Source organism: Nomascus leucogenys, chromosome 15, assembly GCF_006542625.1.
Source record: "Nomascus leucogenys isolate Asia chromosome 15, Asia_NLE_v1, whole genome shotgun sequence".
In the NCBI taxonomy this organism is placed as follows: domain Eukaryota; kingdom Metazoa; phylum Chordata; class Mammalia; order Primates; family Hylobatidae; genus Nomascus; species Nomascus leucogenys.
In genome coordinates, this window is record NC_044395.1 from 79,419,333 (window position 1) to 79,444,815 (window position 25,483).

General features: G+C 41.1%; 1 protein-coding gene across 4 annotated transcripts in view; it reads right to left on the bottom strand.

Moving 5' to 3' along the window:
• The window catches only part of UEVLD (UEV and lactate/malate dehyrogenase domains), a 59,661-nt gene that overhangs the window by 18,818 nt on the left and 15,360 nt on the right, over positions 1 to 25,483 (bottom strand). For 2 of the 4 annotated variants that reach the window (XM_030829510.1, XM_030829508.1), the window contains exons 4-7: positions 21,979 to 22,142; positions 18,413 to 18,548; positions 16,938 to 17,056; positions 10,250 to 10,352 (exon numbers count right to left, since the gene is read on the bottom strand). In XM_030829510.1, coding sequence (XP_030685370.1) covers positions 10,250 to 10,352; positions 16,938 to 17,056; positions 18,413 to 18,548; positions 21,979 to 22,142 — 522 coding nt within the window. Of the gene's footprint in view, positions 1 to 10,249; positions 10,353 to 15,679; positions 16,024 to 16,937; positions 17,057 to 18,412; positions 18,549 to 21,978; positions 22,143 to 25,483 lie in introns of those variants that run through there. The other 2 variants (XM_030829511.1, XM_030829509.1) reach the window with 2 other exon arrangements.

Sequence of the window (25,483 nt, forward strand, 5' to 3'; positions counted from 1 at the left end):
GGAAAAGCTGGTCTATGGAGTTCACTCTGACTCCAGAGCACCTCTGACCCTGCAGCACATGTTATGCTGTTACAACTATATTACTCTCCATTGCACAGTGTGTTTTACACTAAGTACATGCCCAAACCGTGGCCAGATGTTACCAACATCAGAAATAAGAGAACCATAATAAAGTAATTAGAATGGCATCAGTCCAGTCAACATTTACAAATGGATATTAGCCTCCCAGGCTAATAAACCAGGGAGACAGTAGACTCCATGGTTTATATTCTTAATTAAGCTTCTAAGGCCATCTTCCTTTTTTTTTTTGAAATGGAGTTTCGCTCTTGTTGCCCCAGGCTGAAGTCCAATGGTGCGATCTCGGCTCACCACAACCTCTGCCTCCTGGGTTCAAGTGATTCTCCTGCCTCAGCCTCCCAAGTAGCTGGGATTACAGGCATATGCCACCACACCCAGGTAATTTTCTATTTTTAGTAGAGACAGGGTTTCTCCATGTTGGTGAGGTTGGTCTCGAACTCCCAACCTCAGGTGATCCACCCACCTCGGCCTCCCAAAGTGCTGGGATTATAGGCGTGAGCCACTGCACCTGGCTAAGGCCATCTTTCTAAACAAGTTTCAGAAGGAAACACTTGTGCAATGTGTCCACTGGGAGATGCATTATCTAATTTTACTTCCTATTCTGATACAGTTGTAGTGATGGTAGATCTAAACACTTAAGTCCTAGATTTTAATTATGGTTCTTCATGAGTCCTCTTAAGTAATTCCTATGTTGTAGGGTTCACAGTGGATACCTGGTGATGAGTCAAAACCTCAAGAATTAGAGGACATTAGAACTGGAAGGGATATACTTAACAATTCCATATGTGTCAAACACTGTTCTAACAGTTCTCCATATATTTATTTGCTTAATCTAATCAACAATACACAATGGAGTATTTTACAGATGAGAAATCTGAGGCACAGAGAAGTTAAATAACCTGCTCAAAGTCATAGAGCTCAAGTGTAGAGCCAGAGGTTAAGCCCATGCAGTCTGACTTCAAAGTGCTGTTAAACACTATGCTACATTTAGAAACTTAGTCCTACACCCTCATAAGGATGAGGAAACTGTTATGTGGAGAGGTTAGGTGTTCTGTCCATATTATGAAATATCAGTGGACAGTTCAATTTGTAACTCTACAATCTGGCCCCAGGCTATTGTGATTATTTCTTTTCTTTGCTCCTTTAGCTTCCTCATCTTCAAGGTTGACTTAGGAGTAAACAGTAGTGGCTGCCTAATATGATTTCTTTTTTTTTTTTTTTTTTTGAGACAGGGTCTCACTCTGTTGCCCAGACTGGAGTGCAGTGGTATGCAATCTCAGCTCACTGCAACCTCCGCCTCCCGGTTTCAAGTGATTCTCCTGCCTCAGCCTCCCTAGTAGCTGGGATTACAGGCGCCTGCCACTGAGCCTGGCTAATTTTTGTATTTTTAGTAAAGATGGAGTTTCACCATGTTGGTCAGGCTGGTCTCGAACTCCTGACCTCAGGTGATCTGCCTGCCTCGGCTTCCCAAAGTGCTGGAATTACAGGCGTGAGCCACTGTGCCCAGCCTCTAATATGATTTCAAAAGTACAAGAAAGGTTTCCTACTTCCAAAGATTTTCCCATCAAGCTCTCAGGCCTTTCAATCAATTCCTCTGAGTTTATTTTTTATTTATTTATTTAATTTTTTTTTGAGATGGAGTTTTGTTCTTGTCGCCCAGGCTGTAGTGCAATGGTGCCATCTTGGCCCACTGCAACCTCTGCCTCCCAGGTTCAAGTGATTCTCCTGCCTCGGCCTCCCGAGTAGCTGGGATTACAGGTGCCCACCACCATGCCCAGCTAATTTTTGGATTTTTAGTAGAGATGGGGTTTCACCACGTTGGCCAGGCTGGTCTTGAACTCCTGACCTCAGGTGATCCACCTGCCTCAGCCTCCCAAAGTGCTGGGATTACAGGCATGAGCCACTGTGCCTGGCCTCCTTTGAGTTTAAAAGCCAGTATTTCTTATATTTTAAAGTTTTCTTTTAGACATGGGATCTTGCTATGTTGCCCAGGCTGGATTCAAATCCCTGGGCTCAAACAATCCTCCAGCCTCAGCCTGCCAAGTAGGAGTTACTATAGGTGTATGCCACAGCACCCAGCTCAGTATTTCTTTAAATTCTCCTACATAAACTTGTGATGCAGGCTGAATTGGTCTATATTCATTCCCTAGAATATTTACCTAATTTTCCTGATACTGGCTTTTGCTCAAATTCTCACTGCACTTACCACATGTTTGACAAACATCTGCTTAACTGTCTACATCAAACATATTACAAGCTCTGGGGGAACAGGGATTATTTGTTTCTTACTCATCTTTCCACCTCCAAGATCTAGTCGCATAGCAATTGGAACATTTCCCCCAGCTTTCTGCCAGTCCAAGTCTCTCCAATCCCAGAAGAACCAGCAACTATCTCAATCCTAATCAGCTGAAAGCAATCTCTGTCTCCACCCAACTTCGAGTCCTCACTGTCTGGACCACTCTCTTGGCATTAATCACATAGTGCCTCCTCACTCTCTTGTCATGAATGACTGTTTACATATTGCATGTGTCTTTTTATCTAAACTTTAAGCTGCTTCTGACCAAATAGAGTCTTCCATTTCTATCAATCTCTTGCAGCAGTTCTTAAATGCTAGGCTAGGTGCCTAAGCCTAACCTGGGAAGCTTAATAAAAATGCAGATTAGCCCATGTTCTGAAGATTTTACTTAAATATATAAGGGGAAATAGCTTCCAGAATGCAAATCCCCAGATGATTCTGATGCACAGCCAGGTTTGGTTAGCATTGCTCCACAGGCAACTAAGTTCCTTGTACCTGGCACTCAAAATCTTTGACCCTTCAAGTCTTCCCTTACAAGTTGATGATTTAATAAGGGAAGAAGATTATACAGTTATAAAGAGAATTAGAAAGAACTTTAAGCATGATTATTAAAGCTATAAATTACAAGGTTAAGGATCAGGATAGGCCGGGTGCAGTGGCTCACGCATGTAATCCCAGCACTTTGGGAGGTTGAGGTGGGCGGATCACAAGGTCAGGAGTTCAAGATCAGCCTGGCTAAGATGGTGAAACCTTGTCTCTACTAAAAATAAAAGAAATTAGCCGGGCGTGGTGACACGTGCCTGTAATCCCAGCTACTCAGGAAGCTGAAGCAAGAGAATCGCTTGAACCTGGGAGGCGGAGGTTGTAGTGAGCTGAGATCGTACCACTGCACCCCAGCCTGGGCGACCGAGCGAGACTCCATCACAAAAAAAAAAAAAAAAAAGAGGATCAGGATAAAAGTTCATTCGATAATAATGAATTCAACAAACCCCTACTAAGGTCCTGTTATGTCACAGGTAATGTGTTAGGCCCTAAGAACACAAAAGTGAACATGATATTGTCCCTACTCTATATATCACACAATGGAGTACAAGGGTTAGTAAGGAGAGCTTCAGAATGAGACTGCCTGGTTCAAATATGAGTTGTCCCATTTAGACATTAGCATAATGGTAAGTTTCCTCCTATGCCAAGAACTCAGTCAGCATCTGTGTTACCAGGACATAAGCCTCTCACCTCTTTCCCATTTCTATAGGTAGCCCAGAAAAAACTATATCCTTCCTGCTAAGCCAAGGTCTACAACCTAAACCAAAGGCTGGTCACAGTTATACTAAGGGATGATCAAATCAAGTATGTCAAAAGACCCAGTAAATAATATTTCATGCTTTAATATACTACTGTTCTCGGATTATGAGGCCAATGTTATGATGAATGAAATATGAACTCATTTTAAAACACTGCTGATTATTTAAAATACTGAAAGACCAGGTAACTCTGTATCAAATAATGATGCGTAAATACTGTGGAGACCTACTGAAATATTCTAGCTACTCTATCAGTCTGAATATACTGAAGACACTACACATATTTTCATTTATCTGGTATATCATTAAGCCATTCTTACAGTACTAAAAATTATTGAATATACTCTTTTCAAATTATTTTTTAATATGATCCAAAATTTTAGAAATGTGTGTTCTCTCGTACTAATGATAATGACCCTTAATCTAGAAAACTGTGCTAAGATGATAGCTATTAAAAATCTTCCTGAAGGCTGAGTGCGGTGGCTCACGCCTATAATCCCAGCACTTTGGGAGGCCAAGGTGGGTGGATCACTTGAGGTCAGGAGTTCAAGACCAGCCTGGCCAACATGGTGAAACCCCATCTCTACTAAAAATACAAAAATTAGGCCGGGTGTGGTGGCTCACACCTGTCATCCCAGCACTTTGGGAGGCCAAGGCAGGTGGATCACTTGAGGCCAGAAGTTTTGACACCAGACTGGACAACATGGTGAAACCCCGTCTCTACCAAAAATTCAAAAATTAGCCAGGTGTGGTGGTGTGCACCTGTAATCCCAGCTACTCAGGAGGCCGAGGCAGGAGAATCACTTGAACCCAGGAGGTGGAGGTGGCAGTGAGCCGAGATGGCACCACTGCACTCCAGCCTGAGCAACAGAGCAAGACTGTCTCAAAAAATAAAAATAAAAATAAAAAAATTAGGCCAGGCAGGGTGGCTCACGCCTGTAATCACAGCACTTTGGGAGGCTGAGGAGGGCGGATCACCTGAGGTCGGGAGTTCAAGACCAGCCTGACCAACATGGTGAAACCCTGTCTCTACTAAAAATACAAAATTAGCCAGGTGTGGTGGCGCACACCTGTAACCCCAGCTATTTGGAAGGCTGGGGCAAGAGAATCGCTTGAACCCAGGAGGTGAAGTTTGCAGAGAGCCAAGATTGCACCATTGCACTCCAGCCTGAACGAGTAAGACTTGGTCTCAAAAAGAAAAAAAAAAAAATTAGGCTGGGCGCAGTAGCTCACACCTGTAATCCCAGCACTTTGGGAGGCCAAGGCGGGTGGATCACGAGGTCAGCAGATCGAGACCATCCTGGCTAACATGGTGAAACCCCGTCTCTACTAAAAATACAAAAAGTTAGCCAGGCATGGTGGCATGCGCCTATAGTCCCAGCTACTCGGGAGGCTGAGGCAGGAGAATCACTTGAACCCAGGAGACAGAGGTTGCAGTGAGCTGAGATAGCGCCATTGCACTCCAGCCTGGGTGACAAAGTGAGGTTCCGTCTCAAAAAAAAAAAAAAAAAAAATTAGCTGGGCATGGTGGCGTGCTCCCATAATCCCAGTTACTTGGGAAGCTGAGGCAGGAGAATAGCCTGAACCCAGGAAGCGGAAGTTGCAGTGGGCCAAGATTGTGCCACAGCACTCCAGCCTGTGCATCAGAGCAAGACTGTGTCTCAAAAAAAAAAAAAAGAAAAGAAAAAGGAAAATACAGTCATTCACATGATGGAATATTATGTAGAAACTTTTCAAAGAAATAGAGTTACTTAGAGCTATATGTACTGTTAATAAACATCTTCAAAAGTGTAGAGTTAATTCCTTAATAAGTTAAAGATCAAATTACCATATAATCCAGCAATTTCACTTTTGGATATATATCCAAAAGAACCAACAAGAGGTATTAAAAAAACTGGTACATGAATGTTCATAGTAGCACTAGTTACAATGGTGAAAAAGTGCAACCCGATGTCCATTAACTGATAAATGGATAAATAAAATGTGCTATATCCATACCAAGAAACATTAGCCACAAAAATGAATGATGCACTGACACGTGCCACAATATGGATGTACCTTGAAAACATTATGCAAAGTGACACAAGTCACATACTCTATGATTCCATTTATATAAAATAGCTAGTAGGGGAAAATCCACAGAACAGACAGATTAGTAGTTGCCAGAACCTGGGAGAAGGGAAAATGGAGAGTAATTGCTCAATGTGTACAGAGCTTCTTTTGGGGTGGTGAAAATGCTGGAAATTAGTGGTGATAGTTGCACAACATTGTGAATGAGTACCTAAAGTCACCAATGGTAAATTTTATGTTATGTGTATTTGAGCACAATAAAAAGATAAAAGGATTTAAATATATATACTACTATATGCAAAAAACAAGTGCAAAATCAATTCCCTCGGTCTGACTCCTGAAGCAACTACTCTTAATAGTTTCTTTTTTTTTTTTTTTTTTTTTTTGAGATGGAGTTTCGCTCTTGTTGCCCCCAGGATGGAGTGCAATGGCACGATCTCGGCTCACTTCAACCTCTTCCTCCAAGATTCAAGCAATTCTCCCACCTCAGCCTCCTGAGTAGCCGGGATTATAGGCATGTACCACCACATCTGGCTAATTTTTGTATTTTTAGTAGAGATGGGGTTTCTCCATGTTGGTCAGGCTGGTCTTGAACTCCCGACCTCAGGTGATCCTCCCGCCTCGGCCTCCCAAAGTGCTGGGATTACAGGCGTGAGCCACTGTGCCTGGCCGTTTTTTTTTTTTTTTTTGAGACAGAGTTTTTAGTCTTGTTGCCTAGGCTGGAGTACAATGGCACAATCTCAGCTCACTGCAACCTCTGCCTACCAGGTTCAAGCGATCTTCCTGCCTCAGCCTCCTGAGTAGCTGGGATTACAAGTACACGCCAACATGCCTGGCTAATTTTTTGTAGTTTTAGTAGAGATGGGTTTCCACCATGTTGGCCAGGCTGGTCCTGAACTCCTGACCTCAGGTGCTCCACCCGCCTCGGCCTCTCAAAGTGCTGGGATTACAGGCAAGGGACACCGCGCCCAACGTCTTAACAGTTTCTTAGTATTTCTCCAGATTGTCGGTATATACACAAGCATAACTGTGTATGTATGTATGTAACTGTATGTAAATTTTCATGCTCATATGTATATATGTATATCCCTCCCCAAAATGTTATAGTAGCTATTAAAAAAGACATCAAATGATCAGTCAGCTGCAATCTATGTGTGTTACAATGGGGCATTACTAAAATTTCCAAATGAGCTTTAATTCCCCAAATTATTAATGTACTTCTCCATATCACAGACTATATTCACGAGAAGTCAGTTAACATTACATTTAAAATTACTTCATCTAAGGATGGGTGCAGTGGCTCATGCCTGTAATCCCAGCATTTTGGGAGGCAAAGGAGAGAGGACGGCTTGAACCCAGGAGTTCAAGAACAACCTTGGCAACATAGTGGGACCCTGTCTCTACAAAAAATGAAAAAATTAGGGCCGGGTGCGGTGGCTCACGCCTGTAATCCCAGCACTTTGGGAGGCTGAGGAGGGTGGATCACAAGGTCAGGAGATGAAGACCATCCTGGCTAACACAGTGAAACCCCATCTCTACTAAAAATACAAAAAATTAGCTGGGCGTGGTGGTGGGCACCTGTAGTCCCAGCTACTCGGGAGGCTGAGGCAGGAGAATGGTGTGAACCTGGGAGGTGGAGTTTGCAGTGAGCCGAGATCGTGCCACTGCACTCCAGCCTGGGTGAAAGTGCGAGACTCTGTCTAAAAAAAAAAAAAAAAAAAAAAAAAAAAATTAGTCAGATATGGTGGCGCATGCCTGTGGTCCCAGCTACTTGGGAGGCTGAGATAGGAGAATCACTTGAGCCTGGTAGATCAAGGCTTCGGTGAGCCATGATTCTGCCACTGCCCTCCATCCTGGGCAACAGAGTGAGACACTGTCTAAAAAAATAAACAAACGAATAAATAAAATTACTTCATCTAATAGTAATTAAATTAAATGCTATCAGAAATATACAACCAAGCTGGGTATGGTGACATGCACCTGTAGTCCCAGATACTTATGAGGCTGAGGCAGGAGGACTGCTTGAGGCTAGGAGTTTAAGACCACCCAGGGCAACATAGCAAGACCCTGTCTCTGCAAAAATGAAAATAAATTAGCCAGGCATGGTGGCATATGCCTATAGTCCAAGCTACTTAGGAGGCTGAGGTGGGAGGATCGCTTGAACCCAGGAGTTTGAGGTTACAATGAGCTATGATGGCACCACTGCACTCCAGCTTGGACCCCAGAGCAAGACCTTGTCTCTAAAAAAAAAAAATGTACAACCACAATAAGGGGAACATGAATGAAAGTTACCTCAAGATGATACACACTCATTCAACATTCAACAGATAATTACTGACTCCCTACTTGGTGGCAAGCACCATGCACTACACATCTATTCCAGGGATTCTAGTCTTTCAATTATCTGAAGCAATAGCTATTGATGGTTAATGAGACACACAGAAAGAAACAATTTGTTCAGTCCTGCGTGGCCTCACAACCTCTAGAGTCCATATACTGAGGAGTCTCCTAAAGTGATTTAGAAGAGTTAAGAGGTCCTTTAAGAACTTCAGTACCTGAAAATCACAGGCACAAGAGAATATCCAGTTCCCCAAAGAACTTCTACATGAGACCTACGAAAAAGATCCTTAAAGCAACTGTGGTACTCTTTCCAGAGAAGGAAAATGAACTCATTGTATCCTACAGGTGGCCGAAGGCTTACTAAAACTTTTACACCTAACTTTTACAATTGATAGGTATAATTTCAACTTTTCTGACTACCATTCCTTAGTTTACTGAGGCTTGTAATACTGTATGTCTTTATATATTATTTGGAAAATACTGTCAAGGAATAAAGGGGACCTAAGGAAAGGCAAAGGAAAGCCAAACAACTATAGCATGTTATAATCTGACCTTACCCATAACTTGGTAAAAGGCTTTAGGAAATATTTATTCTAGTTCAGTGGCCTTTTTTCTTTTTTTTGGATCATGCATCCTTGGTAAAATACTTTCAACTCCACATCCCCAAATATGGTATTTACCTACATAAATATGTCTATACTAATATGTTACATACATTATAAAATACATGCAAGTTTTTAAATTAAAAAATGAGATAGGGCAGGGTGCGGTGGCTCATGACTGTAATCCTAGTACTTTGGGAGGTTGAGGTGGGCAGATCACTTGAGTCCAGGAATTCAAGACCAGCCTGGGCAATAAGGCAAATCCTGTCTCTACTAAAAATACAAAAATTAGCCAGGCGTGGTGGCGCATGTCTATAGTCCGAGCTACTTGGGAGGCAGAGGTGAAAGGATAGCTTGAGCTGGGGAAGTGGATGTTCCAGTGAGCTGAATCATGCCACTCACTCACGCCTGGGTGACAGAGTGAAACCCTGACTCAAAAAAAAAAAAAAAAAGAGATAGAAAATTTAACATTTCAAATGTTTTTTTTTATTTTTTGTTTTTTTTTTGAGATGGAGTCTCGCTCTGTCACCCAGGCTGGAGTGCAGTGGCACATCTCGGCTCACTGCAAGCTCCGCCTCCCGAGTTCACACCATTCTGCTGCCTCAGCCTCCCGAGTAGCTGGGACTGCAGGCACCCACCACCACGCCCAGCTAATTTTTTTGTATTTTTAGTAGAGATGGGGTTTCACCATGTTCGCCAGGATGGTCTCAATCTCCCAACCTTGTGATCCGCCCGCCTCGGCCTCCCAAAGTGCTGGGATTACAGGCGTGAGCCACCGCGCCTGGCCCACTCAAATGTTATTGACATAGAAAATCTTTCTATTATTAAAATTTATTTTAACAATATATTTTTAGTGCAATAAATGTAAACTGAATTTTTTTCTTTCTTTTTTTTTTTTTTTTCAGAGACAGGGTCTCGATATGTTGCTCAGGCTGGAGTGTGGTGGCTATTCACAGTCACAATCCTAGTGCCTTGCAGCCTTGAACACCTGGGCTCAAGTAATCCTTCTGCCTCAGCCTCCCATGTGGTTGGGACTACAGTCATGAGCCACCACACCCAGCTAAATTTTTTTTTCTTATTCTTGGTTTAGCACTTTGCTATAAACCAAGAAGTACGTATTATTTCTACTTTATAGATGAAAAAACTGAAGTTTGAGAGATTATATAATCTGACAAATGTCAGCACTATCATGGCAGAGCAGGGATGGAAACTTCTATCTGTGGAACTCTAAAGCCAATGCTCTTAACCAATATATTCTAAGAAAAGAGGCAATCAGAGATAAATTTATTTTGAGGTATAAGTCAAAAACAAAGAATAACTCCTTCTGACCAATCTGAATAAATCTGAATTATTTGCTCATTTGATTCCTATTAATATAATCAGTTAAAATCCCTGAATGACTCCTTGGGTAAGTCATTTAACTTATTTCAATCTTAGTTTCCCAATATGTAAAATGAGAGACTTGGACAAGGTGATCTTTAAGGTGCTTTTCAGCATTAACATTCTAGGAGTCAAAAATGAAGAGCTAATAAGGCAAACATCTTTAAGCAAAATAAACAGACCTTTGCTGATCTCCACATTGGGAAGGTTGAAGATTTCAAGGTCCATCGTGGCTCCTTTAGTCCCTTCTGAGAGGTCTAAGAGGACAAGCCTGTCTGCAATGCCCTGTACGGTAAGAGAAAGAACATTACACTGAACATGGCCAGTGACTCAATTTAAATTCATTCAACAATGAAGACTAAAGGACAATAAACAGGGCTCATACACTGTCTTTTAGTGTTAAGAAGAATAAGTGACACAATAGCAATAAAAGTGACATGCAAGCAAGAAATTATTAATTTTGGCCGGGCTTGGTGGCCTGTAATCCCAGCACTTTGGGAGGCCAAGGCAGGCGGATCACCTGAGGTCAGGAGTTCGAGACCAGCCTGGCCAACATGGAGAAACCCCGTCTCTACTAAAAATACAAAAACCAGCTGAGCATGGTGGCACATGCTTATAATCCTAGCTACTCAGGAGGCTGAGGCAGGAGAATCGCTTGAACCCAGGAGGCAGAGATTGCAGTGAGCCAAGATTGTGTCACTGCACTCCAGCCTGGGCGATACAGCGAGACTCTATCTCAAAAAAAAAAAAAGAAATTATGAACTTCAATAAGTAATCCTTTAGGCTTGACTACTAAAAGCTTTAACAGGGCTTAACTCACAAGTCACAGATTGCAGGTTTCTTTTGAGAACGGAGTTTCACTCTTGTTGCCCTGGCTGGAGTGCAATGGTACAATCTCGGCTCACTGCAACCTCTGCCTCCTGGGTTCAAGTGATTTTCCTGCCTCAGCCTCCCAAATAGCTGGGATTACAGGCATGCACCACCATGCCCGCCTAATTTTGTATTTTAGTAGAGATGGGGTATCACCATGTTGGCCAGGCTCATCACGAACTCCTGACTTCAGGTGATGTGCTCGCCTTGGTCTCCCAAAGTTCTGGAATTACAAGTGTGAGCCACTGCGCCCAGCTCTGCAGGTTTCTTTTTCTTTTCTTTTTTTTTTTTTTTTCTGAGAAGGAGTCTTGCTCTGTCGCCCAGGCTGGGGTGCAGTAGCACGAGCTCAGCTCATTGCAACCTCCACCTCCCAGGTTCAGGCAATTCTCCTGTCTCAGCCTCCCAAGTAGCCAGGATTACAGGCACGCACCACCACACCTGGCTAATTTTTTATATTTTTGGTAGAGATGGGGTTTCACCATGTTGGCTAGGCTGGTCTCGAACTCCTGACCTCAAGTGATCTGCCTGCCTCGTCCTCTCAAAGTGCTGGGATTACAGGCATGAGCCACCATGCCTGGCCCCTGCAGGTTTCTTTTAATGGGATGAGTTAATAAAGATGACTTGGTGCACTCAATACTTCTGCTATTGCTCTTGATTTATGTTTTCACTTTGATGTTATCATTTTCATTCTGAAAGTGCTTTTGGGTCTATTTGGGTGTCTTATTTCTAGCAGAAAAGTTAAAAAAATAATGCCAGCTTTTTCTTTAAAAAAGTATAATAGCTATAAAATCTAAAATCAAATCCTATTATCATGCAGTACTCTCCCCAGAGATCTCATGGAAAATACTCCACATGCCTGTAAATAGGGTGGCACAGTGGGCTGACTATAAATAACAGCATGGAAACTCCTAAAAATCAGTTTACCTTTATGGAAGGTCTTTCTCCAAAGTAGTAGGAGACTTGAGGATATCTCCTATTTTAGGATTCACGGGCAAAAGTACCCAAAGATCTACCAGACTATCAGGCAGAAAGTGTGATGGTAAAGAAAACAACCCTGGCTGGGCACGGTGGTTCACACCTGTAATCCCAGCAGTTTGGAAGGACAGGATCGGCATAGGCTGGAGTCCAGGAGTTTCAGACCAGCCTGGGCAACATGGCAAAACCCCGTCTCTACACACACACACACACACACACACACACAAAGAAAATAACCCTGCTACACTATGTATTAGCTATGTAACACTGGGACAGTCATTGAATTCGGCCTTACTTTAAGAGGTTGTAAGATTAATTATGTGACACAGGGCTTGCATATAGTAATCCCCTCTAAAACATAGTTATTAATTTTATTGCTAACCATACCCATAAGGAAAAGAAAACTATGAGTTACCAGTTTCATTTATAAGGCACAAAAAAATCCAGAAGTTTAGCAGTAGGTGTAGGAAAATAAGTATTCTTACATATTATGGGTATGGGAATAAACTGGTATAATTAATAAAAGATAATTTGACAATTTTCTATCAAAAATTTAAAACATTAACTCCTTGAATTCATCAATTCATTTATAGAAATCATCCTGCAAATTTATCAGTACATGTGTAAAAGAATACAATATTAAGGATATTCATAAGACTAGGAACAACAAAGTATTCATCAGTAACAACAATGAGACAATATAGTGGTTTATAGCAGAGATTGAAAAAGTTTTAAAATGTCACCATGTAATCAATCAATGAAGCATATATTATCACCAGGGATTTTATTAAAATGCAGATTTTAGCTGGGCATGGTGGCTCAGCCCTGTAATCTGAGCACTTTGGGAAGCCAAGGCAGGTTGGTTGCCTGAGTTCAGGAGTTTGAGAGCCCCATAGCCAACATGGTGAAACCCTGTCTCTACCAAAAATACAAAAATTAGCCGGGCCTGGTGGCGCATGCTTGTAGTCCCAGCTACTCGGGAGGCTGAGGCAGGAGAATCTCTTGAAGCCGGGAGGTGGAGGTTGCAATGAATGGAGATCGTGCCATTGCACTCCAGCCTGGGACAGAGTGGGACTCCGTCTCAAAAAAAAAAAAAAAAAAAAAAAAAAAAAAAATGCAGATTTTGTTTCAGTAGGTCTGGGAAGGGTCCTGGATTAGGCATTGCTAGCAAGAACTCAGGTGGTACCAATGCTGCTAGTTTGAAAGCCACACTTTGTGTAGTAAGGATCTAGAATACAGGCTCTGATAAACAGATTACCTGGTCTTTAAGTTCTCGCTTCATCATTTATTAACAGTGTAATTTGGGGCAACTTGGGTAACCTCCCTATGCCTTTGTTTCTTCATTTGTAAAATGGCAGTAATAACAGTACCAAAACAAAGGGTTGTTGTAAAAATGAGTCAAGGGGGCCGGGCACGGTGGCTCATGCCTATAATCCCAGCACTTTGGGAGGCCGAGGCTGGTGGATCACCTGAGGTCAGAAGTGAGTTCCAGACCAGCCTACAAACACAGTGAAATCCCATCTCAACTAAAAGTACAAAAATTAACCGGGCATGGTGGCACGTACCTGTAATCCCAGCTACTTGGGAGGCTGTGGTGGGAGAATCGCTTGAACCCGGGAGGCAGAGGTTGTAGTGAGTCAAGATCGCACCACTGGCCGGGCACAGTGGCTCACGCCTGTAATCCCAGCACTTTGGGAGGCCGAGGCGGGCGAATCACCTGAGGTCAGGAGCTCAAGACCAGCCTGGCCAACATGGTGAAACCCCGTCTCTACCAAAAATACAAAAATTAGCCAGGTGTGGTGACGGGCACCTGTAATCCCAGGCTAAGGAAGGAGAATCACTTGAACCCAGGACGCAGGAGGTTGCGGTGAGCTGAGATCGCACCACTGCAATCCAGCCTGGGGAACAAGGCGAGACTTTGTCTCAAAAAAAAAAAAAAAAAAAAAAGTCTGCGCCACTGCTCTCCAGCCTGGGTGACTGAGTGAGACTCCATTTCAAGAAAAAAAAACAAGAGTCAAGTGTTTAGACAAGTGCCTGGTACCTAATAAACATTCTGTAAAGGTTAGTTACTGCTGCTACCACCACTACTTTTGTTGCCACTATTATGAGTGCTATCACTGTTGCAGTCACAATAGTGGCTTATGAATATTGTACTTTGTATCAAAATATTAATGTCTAAAAAGAAAAACAGAATTTTTTTTTGAGACAGGGTCTCACTGTGTCGCCCAGGCTAGAGTACAACTGCACAATCGCAGCTCACTGCAGCCTCAACCTCCCAGGCTCAAGCAATCCTCAGCCACCCAAGTTGCTGGGACTACCAGTGTGCACCACCACACCTGGCTAATTTTTAATTTTTGTAGGGTGGATGCAGTGGCTGACACCTGTAATCCCAGCACTTCGGGAGGCTGAGGCAGGCAGATTACCTGAGGTCAAGAGCTCGAGACTAGCCTGGCCAACATAGAGAAACTCCCTCTCTACTAAAAATACAAAAATTAGCTGGGTGTAGAGGCACGCGCCTGTAATCCCAGCTACTCGGGAGGCTAAGGTAGGAGAATCACTTGAACCTGGGAGATGGAGGTTGCAGTGAGCTGAGATCATGCTACTGCGCTCCAGCCTGGGAGACAGAGCGAGACTCCCTCTCCAAAAAAAAAAAAAAAAAAAATTTTTTTTTGTAGAAATGGGGATCTCGCCGTGTTGCCCAGGCTGGTCTCAAACTCCTGGGCTCAACTGATTCTCCTGCCTTGGCCTCCCAAAGTGCTGGGAGTACAGGTGTAAGCCACCGGGCCCAGCTGAAAAACGGCAAATTTTCTACCCAGACAATTCACAGACAAATAAAGACAGTGAGATTCTTCTAACAGTTTAAAAACATGGCCAGGAGCAGTGACTCAGGCCTGTAATCCCAGCACTTTGGGAGGCCAAGGCAGGACGATAGTCTGAACCAGGAGTTCAACACCAATCTAGGCAACACAGGGAGACCTATCTCTACAAACAAATTAAAAATTACTTAGGTGTAGTGGCACACCCCTGTGGTCCCAGCTACTCAGGAGGCTGAGGTGGGAAGATCTCTTAAGCCCAGGAGATAGAGACTGCAGTGAGCCATGATCATACCAGTGCACGCCAACCTGGGCTACAGAGAGAAACCTGGTCTCAAAAACAAAAATGAAAAACCATGACTTTCAGACTTTCAGATGCCTTCTTGTGCTTACCAAAAAAAAAAAATAAATAAAATAAAAAGACAAATAATTACAAATAAATTAAACTTAGTACTGTTAGGGATGTCAAAAATCAGGTTGATGTGCATGTTATTAGCAGCATAAATTAGTTCTGCCTTTCCGAAGAGCAATCTGGCACTATGTCATAAGTGCTATAAAAACCATTCATGCCCTCTGACTCACTAGTACTATTTTTTTAAATTATGTACAACCAGGCCGGGTGCAGTGGGGCATGCTTGTACTCCCAGCACTTTGGGAGGCTGAGGCAGGAAGATTGCTTGAGCCCAGGAATTCAAGACCGGCCTGGGCAACATGGTGAAACCCTGTCTCTACAAAAAAATACAAGAATTAGTGGGGATGGTGGCTGGCGCCTGTAGGCCCAGCTACTTGGGAGGCTGAGGTGGCAGGATGGCTTGAGCTGGGGAGGTGGAGGGTGCAGTAAGCTGAGATTGCACCACTGCATTCCAGCCTGTGCAACAGAACATGACCCTGTCTAAATAAAATAAAATAATGTATGACCAAATAAAAATTCAGATGAAAAAATAAGCAACTTGAAATGTTTATAGAAGCATTTATTTAGTGACAAAAGACTGAATACAACTCAAATTCTAATTAAGAGGTGCCAGGTACGGTGGCTCATACTTGTAATCCCAGCACTTTGGGAGGCCAGGGCAGGTGGATCACTTGAGGTCAGGAGTTCGAGACCAGCCTGGCCAACATGGCAAAACCCTGTCTCTGCTAAAAATACAAAAATTAGCTGGGCGTCGTGGCACATGCCTGTAGTCCCAGCTACTCATGAGGCTGAGGCAGGAGAATTGCTTGAACCCAGGAGGCAGAGGCTGTAGTAAGCCAAGATTGTACCACTACACTCCAGCCTGGGTGACAGAGCGAGACTCCACCTAAAAAAAAAAAAAAAAAAAAAAAAAAAAAGAGGTACTAGTGTATTCAAATGGAGGGTGAAAGAAATAAAACTATAGCATGCCAAAAGTTGGCATATTTAACTCTGAGCAGCCAGCTTTTAAGATATTCTAGCTCCATGGATATAATTTAATTATTTGCTGAAGTAGAACCCACCTCCAAGACATATGTGAGTCTTAAATGGAAAGGGAAGAATTTAGATGGCAAAACAATCAAATATATATAGAAAAGAAAAACTAATGCCAGCCACCAAATAAATACATAGAGGGACAGCTATTCTATTCAGGGCTACATCTCTCAAATGACAACAGACATGCTGTTATCATGATACTAGGCTCTGGAGGGAGGCAGGCAGGTCTTTTGAACCTCTCTAGAAGGGCATTTAAGCCTTTCTGCAAACAATTTATGCAGACACTAGTAAAAAGGACTGATGAAAAAACAAACCCTAAGCTAGTATAAAATATCAACTCAGAAATCATGATCCTAAAAGAAAGTAATTATGTAAGAAAAGGCCATCTTTTTTTTTTTAAAAAGCTAATTTTAGAAAGAGCTAAAATTATTATATTAAATAAGAGTTTAATTAAAGTGGCATGATTCAGAAAATACAAAATAATTTGTGACTAAGTCATATGAATGTCAAGTTGAGCTTTCCCTTGGATGAGGATAAGCCCATTCTTCAAATCACTTTTTCTAAGCCTAACTACTAATTAAGAGGCAACATCACTGATGAAAGCTTTCAACTATTTTTTTTTTTGTCAACTTACTAAATATATTTTAAGCCAAAATAAGGTTTTCCCACATGACAAAATGAAGGCATTTTTTGGTATGTAAAACATAACCTGCCCAGAAGTGTGGCACTATGATAGATGTATTTATAACCACTATGTTTACATACCTTTGCTGAAATTGCTAATGTGCAGGCAATACCCAGCTCTCCACCTCCAACCACAGTAATTTTATTGACTGTTTTATTCTCATGATTTGCCCAGCTCTTTGAATTTATATCTGAAACACCTAGAAAGAAAAGTGGATTATCCTGAGAATTCAAAAATATCAAGAATTTTTTTAGGATCTTTTAAAAAAATATATAGCAGGCTTCATAGCTTAGAGAGAAAATATGGTGCTAGTCCATAATGGGCAAAAAATACTACTGAACAAATGAATGCAAGGAAGACAGACGTTTCCTATTAAATATTCGACTAAATAGAAATTATCCTTCTAAAGAGAATGTACCTTTCTAAACATTTTTAAAATATCGTATAAGACTCTAAAAAAGTAGGATTTCCATAATTCTGAAAAATATTCCAACTCATTGCTCTGGTCTACAATAAAAAAATATGTCTAACACCTTACCAAAATGTTTCAAACATAGGTATTTGCCTTTATCCTTAATGAGAATCATGGAGAATCATAGATATTCTGGTCCAATATACTGAATAAGCCAACAAGCTACATATACATATCATGGGATCATTAATATACATCAAGTGGTTTTGAACAATATAAGAATTGTTTTATCTGTTTAAGACTAATTCTTTACACTTTAAGAAACCTGGCCAGGCCCAGTGGCTCATGCCTGTAATCCCTGAACTTTGGGAAGCCAAGGCGGGAGGATCACCTGAGGTCAGGAGTTCAAAACCAGCCTGGCCAACATGGCAAAACCTTATCCTTATCAAAAATACAAAAATTGGCCAGGCATGCCTGTAGTCCCAGCAACATGGGAGGCTGAAGCAGGGGAATCGCTTGAACCCAGGAGGCAGAGGCTGCAGTGAGCCCAGATGGTACCACTGCACTCCAGCCTGGGCGACACAGCGAGACTCCATCTCAAAAAAATAAAAAAATAAAAAATAATAATATTTATTGGAATTACATGGTAATACCCTGTGATAAAGGCAAAGGAATTTCTTTTTTTTTTTCCTTTTTTTTTTTTTTTTTTTGGGATGGAGTCTTGCTCTGTTGCCCAGGCTGGAGTGCAGTTGTTCAATCTCAGCTCACTGCAACCTTTGCCTCCCGGGTTCAAGCAATTCTCCCACCTCAGCCACCCAAGTAGCTAGGATTACAGGCACCCGCCACTATGCCCAGCTACTTTTTTTATTTTTAGTAGAGATAGGGTTTCACCATGTTGGCCAAGCTGGTCTCCAACTCCTAACCTCAGGTGATCTGCCTGCCTCGGCCTCCCAAAGTCCTGGGATTACAGGAGTGAGCCACCACGCCTGGCCTGAGGCACAGGAATTTCTTATTTCAAAAAAAACAGACGTACATATGCACACAAATTTATTTATAAAAATCAAGTGGCAGAAAGTAAAGGAGTTTAGTGAGAAACTGGTAACTCATAACTCTCAAGACAATCTGCCTGACAAATATACAAACCTTCAGTGATTTTTGCAATATAGGCTAGCAAGTCTACCTGCCGTGCCTCATCAGATGATGATAGAGAATACAGGGGAAGTTCCTCTTGAAACTTGGCAATCATTTCTTTAATTAATCCAACAATGACAGATTTAGGCTGTAGAATACACAAAAAACAGAAAAGTTACACAAAAATTTTGCTGAAGAATACTACCTTTGTTGAGGCAGGAGTATCACTTGAGCCCAGGAGTTTGAGATGCAGTGAGTTATGGTTGCACCACTACACTCCAGCTTGGGCAACAGAGTGAGACTTCATCTCCAAACAAAACAAACAAAAAAACTTTTTTAACCTATACATTCTTTTAGAGTTAATCGAAAAGAAGTATTCAATCATGTTCTCATTTTTCAAAAACCATCATACAAATTATATGATACTTTTAACTGTTGTAATGCTTTTCATGAAAAATTATTGAATACTTTGAAAAATAAAGGAAGAAGAAATGCTAATTCAACATTTCCCAAAAGTAGAAAAATAGCATGAATATGCTTAATAGCCGAATACCTAGGTTTAGGAACTCTCCTTTTTTTTTTTAACTTTTCATTTTGAAATAATTTCAGACTTACGGAAAAGTTGCAAAAATAGTACATATACTCTTCACCTAGATTACTCAAATGTTAACATTTGATCACATTTGCTTGTTTATTCTCTCTCTTTTCTGAACAAACTGAACAAGTAAACTGCAAACATGATGTCCTTTTACCCCTAAGGACTTTAATGTATATTTCCTAAAAGAAAAAGACATTCTCCTTTTAACTGTTATCAAATCAGAAAATTAACACTGATAAAATACTATCTAATCTGGTACAATATTGTTTTAATGTAATTGGTTAAGCAACCTTGATGAAATTCACTAACCTTTCTGAGCTTCAGTGTCATCAGTAACACAATGTGAATAATAAATCCCAAATGGTTGTTATGAGCAATAAATGAGTCAATGAATGCAAACTATACGCCGTGAGTGTAAAACAGATGTTTATTATTATTCTTATGAATATTTAGTAGTATGCTCATTTAAAAAGTGCTTAATTTCTCAGAGTCTGAGTTTCACTATTTATAAAGTAAGAAGAGGCTATTAGGGCCAAGAATTCAAATACCTTTGGGGACCAAGCAGATAACATTAAATGTGTGAAGCTGTCAAGTACAAGAAAATCTGAAGAGACGGTTACTGTGGCAAATTGGAAACAGCATGCCGACAGGCATTCAAATTTACATTAAGAACAAAACAAAATAAGGTAAAACAAAACGAACTGTGCTGTTCAAACAAATTCCATAGGCCTAACGTGGCCCTCTGAATCTCTTAGAGAAATTGCAATCCCCAGCCTAGATGACCTCTAGATTCCTTCTAGCTCCAAAGTTCTATATAATTATGCTACATAATTATAATTCCAACTGCATGTGGAACTTAATGGTGCTGCAGTACTTTTAAATAGGGCAATTTAAATAATGTAATGTCTTTTTAAGACTAGTTTTAAGCGGGGGCACTGTGGCTCACACTTGTAATCCCATCACTTTAGGAGGCTGAGGTGGGAGGATGCCTTGATCCCAGGAGTTCAATACCAGCCTGGACAACATAGGGAGATCCTGTCTGTACAAAAAATTTAAAAATTAGTAGGGCATGGTAGACCACGCTTGTAGTCCCAGCTACTCAGAAGGCTGAGGTGGGAAACTCACTTGAGCCCAGGAATTTGAGGGTGCAGTGAGCTATGATTGTGCTACTGCACTCCAGCATGGGTGAAGACAGCATTACTCTGTCTCAAAAAAAGAGACTAGTTTTAACTTATGATAAAGAGGCTCAGAACAGTAAAATAAAATCAGAACTGTCTAAACTAAAATTAAGCACAACTTTCACTAGATTATAAGACTATCCCCAGGGATATATTAAATAAACAAAATTATGAAAAGAGATACCAATGAAAACCAGAGAGAAGAAACAGGATACATGAATTCCTGCAACATGGTACAAATGTCAAAATACTACTCGAGGATAGTTCTGTTTTGTTTTGTTTTGTTTAAAGAAGGGTGTAACAATGGATGGAGGAGAGAAACACAATTCAAAAACGAAGAAACGTATGATTGATAAGTAAATGAAAATGATTTCAATTTCTCAAATAACCAAACAACTGAAAATTAAGAGTAAGATCCATTTTTGTCCTTCCAACTGACAAATTTTTATTATGCCCCATTCATCACATTTAACTGGCAATCTTATTTAAATCATCAGGTAATGCAAATAACATAAATGTTCACAAAGTAAAATGTCAACTCCTACTACTGATAGATAATCTGAAGTATGTCCTTTGTTTTTCTATTTCTTTTTTCTTCTTTTTAAATGTTTTCTATATAAAAATATAGAAAACCATAAAACAAAGTAAAATGCATCTACAATTATACACCTTTTTATAAGCTGTCTATAAAATAAGAAGTGATAATCCTAAGGTATTCTTTACTCCAACCTCACTGGACTCCAACATACCCCTGTCCTCCAGCCCTACTAGCTTTCTGGGTACATATAAACATATTATAAATTATCCTGTTATACAAATTCTTAATTATTTACAAAAATGAGAGAATACTATACATCTGTCTAAACCAATGTATAGAAGATAAGCAAAGGTTTGTTTTAAGAATAATACCTTCTATTAGAGAAAAGGTACTGTAAAATAGGTACCCTCCTACACTGATTTCTACTGATTATAGAAATGTATCATTTTGTGTACCCTTTTGGAGGCCAATTTAGTAATATATAAGAAAATCTTGAAAATATTGAAAACCTTTGGTCCAATAATTCTACTCCAAGAGATTTATCATTAGGAAATTATCAAAGATCTATTAGATATATACAAACATTTACATTTAAAGATGTTCATCATTAAATATCTTACGATAGGGCAATTTGTAAATACAACACGCAATATCTTTATGCTGGATCATCAGGCAACCATTAAAAACCATGTATTTTGAAAATGGTTTAACATGGAGAAATGCTCAATATAAGGGTCAATGAAAAATGCAGAATACAAAATTATATAACATGAGGACATAAAACAAATACTACAGTTATATATATAGACCAATGTGGACGACTTTTTAAAACTTAATATTGGTTAAAACAAAGCATGTCACAAAAGATTACATACAGTATGATTCAACTTATATAAAAGTCAAAAACAGGCAAAACTACAAATAAATATAACATAAAAATCTGTAACAGGAAGGGACTTGGAAATAATGCCCCAATCACTTGCTAGTAGCTCCTCCTGTACTTTCTTAAGTGGGAAACGACTATAAAAAGACAGGGAGCAAACAGTTGGCTCCAAAACCTGGAGGGAGCAGCTTTGTACAGGCAGTTGTCATCAGGGTTCTGGGACTTGGGGAACCCTAGAGAGCTCAATTTCAAATTACTTCCGAAGACCACATGAAGAATATTGAAAGAAAATGCAGTATCATACTTATTTGTACCAGCAAAATCAATGAGAAGTATTTAAAAAAAAAAAAGCTTTCTGTAGAAAATCCAAATTGATCTTACATGGCTCCAGTTTTGGAGATAGGGCAAATATATTCTGCCTTGAGCATCCACATGTTTTCCAACTAAGATTCCCATATTTGCAGTTGGCTTCAAGAAGCAAATAGGGGGAGCGAAAGGATGAGAATCCAAAATCCAGAAACGAATTGGTATGTTATATGTATTACCTATTTGAGACAAAAGAAACATAGCTTCAAACAATAATAAAGCACACACATTATAATATAGCTAGGCGGCATTTTAAGAAATGAGTAGGCTGGGGTGGTGGCTGAAGCCTGTAATCCCCGCACTTTGGGAGGCTGAGGTGAGCAGATTGCATGAGCCCAGGAGTTTCAGACCAGCCTAGGCAACATGGAGGAACCCCATCTCTACAAAAAAATTTTAAAATTAGCTGGGTGTAGTGGCACACACCTATAGTCCCAGTTACTGGGGAGGCTGAGATGGGCAGATGACTTGAGCCTGGTAGGTCAAGTTTGAAGTAAGCCATGATTGTGTCACTGCACTCCAGCTTGGGTTACGGAGTGAGACCCTGTCTCAAAAAAAAAAAAAAAAAAAGAAATAAGAAAAGAAATGAAGGCCAGGTGCGGTGGCTCACGCTTGTAATCCCAGCACTTTGAGAGGCCGAGGCAGGCGGATCACGAGGTTAGCAGATCGAGACCATGGTGAAACCCCGTCTCTACTAAAAATACAAAAAATTAGCCGGGCGTGGTGGCGGGCGCCTGTAGTCCCAGCTACTGGGAGAGGCTGAGGCAGGAGAATGGCGTGAACCTGGGAGGCAGAGCTTGCAGTGAGCCGAGATTGCGCCACTGCACTCCAGCCTGGGTGACAGAGCGAGACTCTGTCTCAAAAAAAAAAAAAAAAAAAAAAAGAAAAGAAATGAGTAGTCTAGTCAGGTTTACATATAAAGGATTAATGTTAATCAAGGCCTATTCCCCCAATTTCATCCACATTCATGTTGGAAATATTTTCCTATTAGATCACTGGTATAACACTTGAGTAAGTTTAATTAAAACAATGGCTAAATCATCCACCCTGCCTCTCAAAAAAAATCAAATTTTCAAAAATGTTTACTAATATAGCCAGAGTGGCAGCCCAAATCCTGATGGAGTCACTTCCTACATTAATCACTACACATTAAAGAAAACGAAAGAAATGTCTATTGAAGGCCGGGCGTGGTGGCTCACACCTGTAATCCCAGCACTTTTGAGGTGGGTTGACCACTTGAGGTCAGGAGTTCGAGACCAGCCTGACCAACATGGTGAAACCCCGTCTCCACTAAAAATTCAAAAAGTTAACCGGGCATGGTGGCAAGCACCTGTAATCCCAGATACTTGGGAGGCTGAGGCACGAGAATGGCTTGAACCCAAGAGGCAGAGGTTCCAGTGAGCCGAGATTGCGCCACTGCACTCCAGCTAGGGTGACAGCGCAAGACTCTGTCTCAAAAAACAAAACAAAACAAAAAATGTCTATTGAAGGTATTCCCCTGGTTGATCAAGGATCTGCCTCCACCAATGCCCCTCCCCAGCAGTATTCATGCATTTTAACAGCCCATGACTGGCAAAGCACCTGGTGACTCAGATTCCTGTGTCTAAATGGTAAGATTTCACCACTAGTTCACTAGTCTCTTCTTCCTTCCCTCTTTCCCATCAGCAAATACCTTGACTCCTACCCTGCACATCTAGCTTTTAGTAATTCAGCACTGAAGAGTCCGAACTTCTGATAAAAAGTCCTCAGATTTAAAGGAATTATATCATAAGAACGTAACTTAAGTTGGATGTAAACAAATTTAGATAGGTGTGATATTAAGATGATACATTGGTAGGCCAAAATGGGAGGACAGCTTGAGTCCAGGACTTCAAGACCAGCCTGGGCAACAACGCAAGACCCTGGTGTGGTAGCACATATCTGTAGTCCTAGCTACTCAGGAGGCTGAGGCGGTAAGAATGCTTGAGCCCAGAAATTTGAGGTTACAATTAGCTATGATCACACCACTGTACTCTAGCCTAGGCAACAGAGCAACACCCTCTCTCTTAGAAGAAAAAAAAGAGGCCAGGCGTGGTGGCTCACATCTGTAATCGCAGCACTTCGGGAAGCCGAGGCGGGCAGATCACGAGATCAGGAGATCGAGACCATCCTGGCTAACACAGTGAAACCCCATCTCTACTAAAAATACAAAAAATTAGCCAGGTGTGGTGGTGGGCGCCTGTAGTCCCAGCTCCTCAGAAGGCTGAGGCAGGAGAATGGCGTGAACCTGGGAGGCGACGTTTGCAGTGAGCCGAGATCGCGCCACTGCACTCCAGCCTGGGCGACAGTGCGAGACTCCGTCTCAAAAAAAAGTAAAAGAAAAAAAAGATTACATACATCTCTAAAAAATGACTGTTTGAAGAAAAAGTATCATTATGACTTAACACAATGTTGGCTGTATAAGAAATAATACCAAAAATTTCTAGAGGTAAACATAAAGTAATATTAACAGAAGTTCCATGTAGATGGGAGGATAGATATAGGCTTCACTTCATCCCTTCCCAAATGTTTAAATGTTTTTTTAGCATAAGCATGTATAATCATTACACTAATAAAACTAGTTAACTAAAAGAGAGTAATAAAGGCAGACAAGGCCGAGCGCGGTGGCTCATGCCTGTAATCCCAGCACTTTGGGAGGCAGAGGCGGGCAGATCACCAGAGGGCAGGAGTTCAAGACCAGCCTGACCAACATGCAGAAACCCCATCTCTATTAAAAATACAAAATTAGCCGGGCATGGTGGTACACACCTGTAATCCCAGCTACTCAGGAGACTGAGGCAGGAGAATCACTTGAACCCAGGAGGCGGAGGTTGCAGTGAGCCGAGATCATACCATTGCACTCCAGCCTGGGCAACAAGAGCAAAACTCCATCACCAAAAAATAAATAAATAAATAAAATAAAGGCAGACAAATAATAATGGCCACATTTACTGAGCATATACTGGCACACACTATATGCCAGGCACTATGCCAAGAGCTTTACTTACTGTAATTCATTTAAGCCATACAACTCTGAGGCAGGCTCTACTATTGGCCCATTTTACAGATGAGAAAGATAATAAACATTCTGACCTTCTGACCAGCAGGAAATAATTAGTATGCATTCACATTGAGTTGATATAATTCCAAAGCAAAGGAAAAGTGTAATGCAGAAAAAAAAGGTGGGGGGAGCACCTGAGGAAGACCCCAGCATAAGAATCAATGACATAACTCAATGACTGCAGGACAGGCATAGTGCCAATCAGCGGGATTTTACCAATGGTATTAAGATAACCTTTCTGCCCTCATGTTACCTCCCTACTCTGTATTAGAAATGGAAATACTACTAAGCAGTAATTCATTTAAATTCACAAGCTCCTCTGTTAATATGCAACTACCCTTGAAAACACTGGGGTGGGTTAAGAATTGGCCTTTATCTCTCAGAATGAATCACCTTAATCAGTTTTCTTCCCTCTTCCTCTCCCTTCCTCCCTTCCCTTACCTT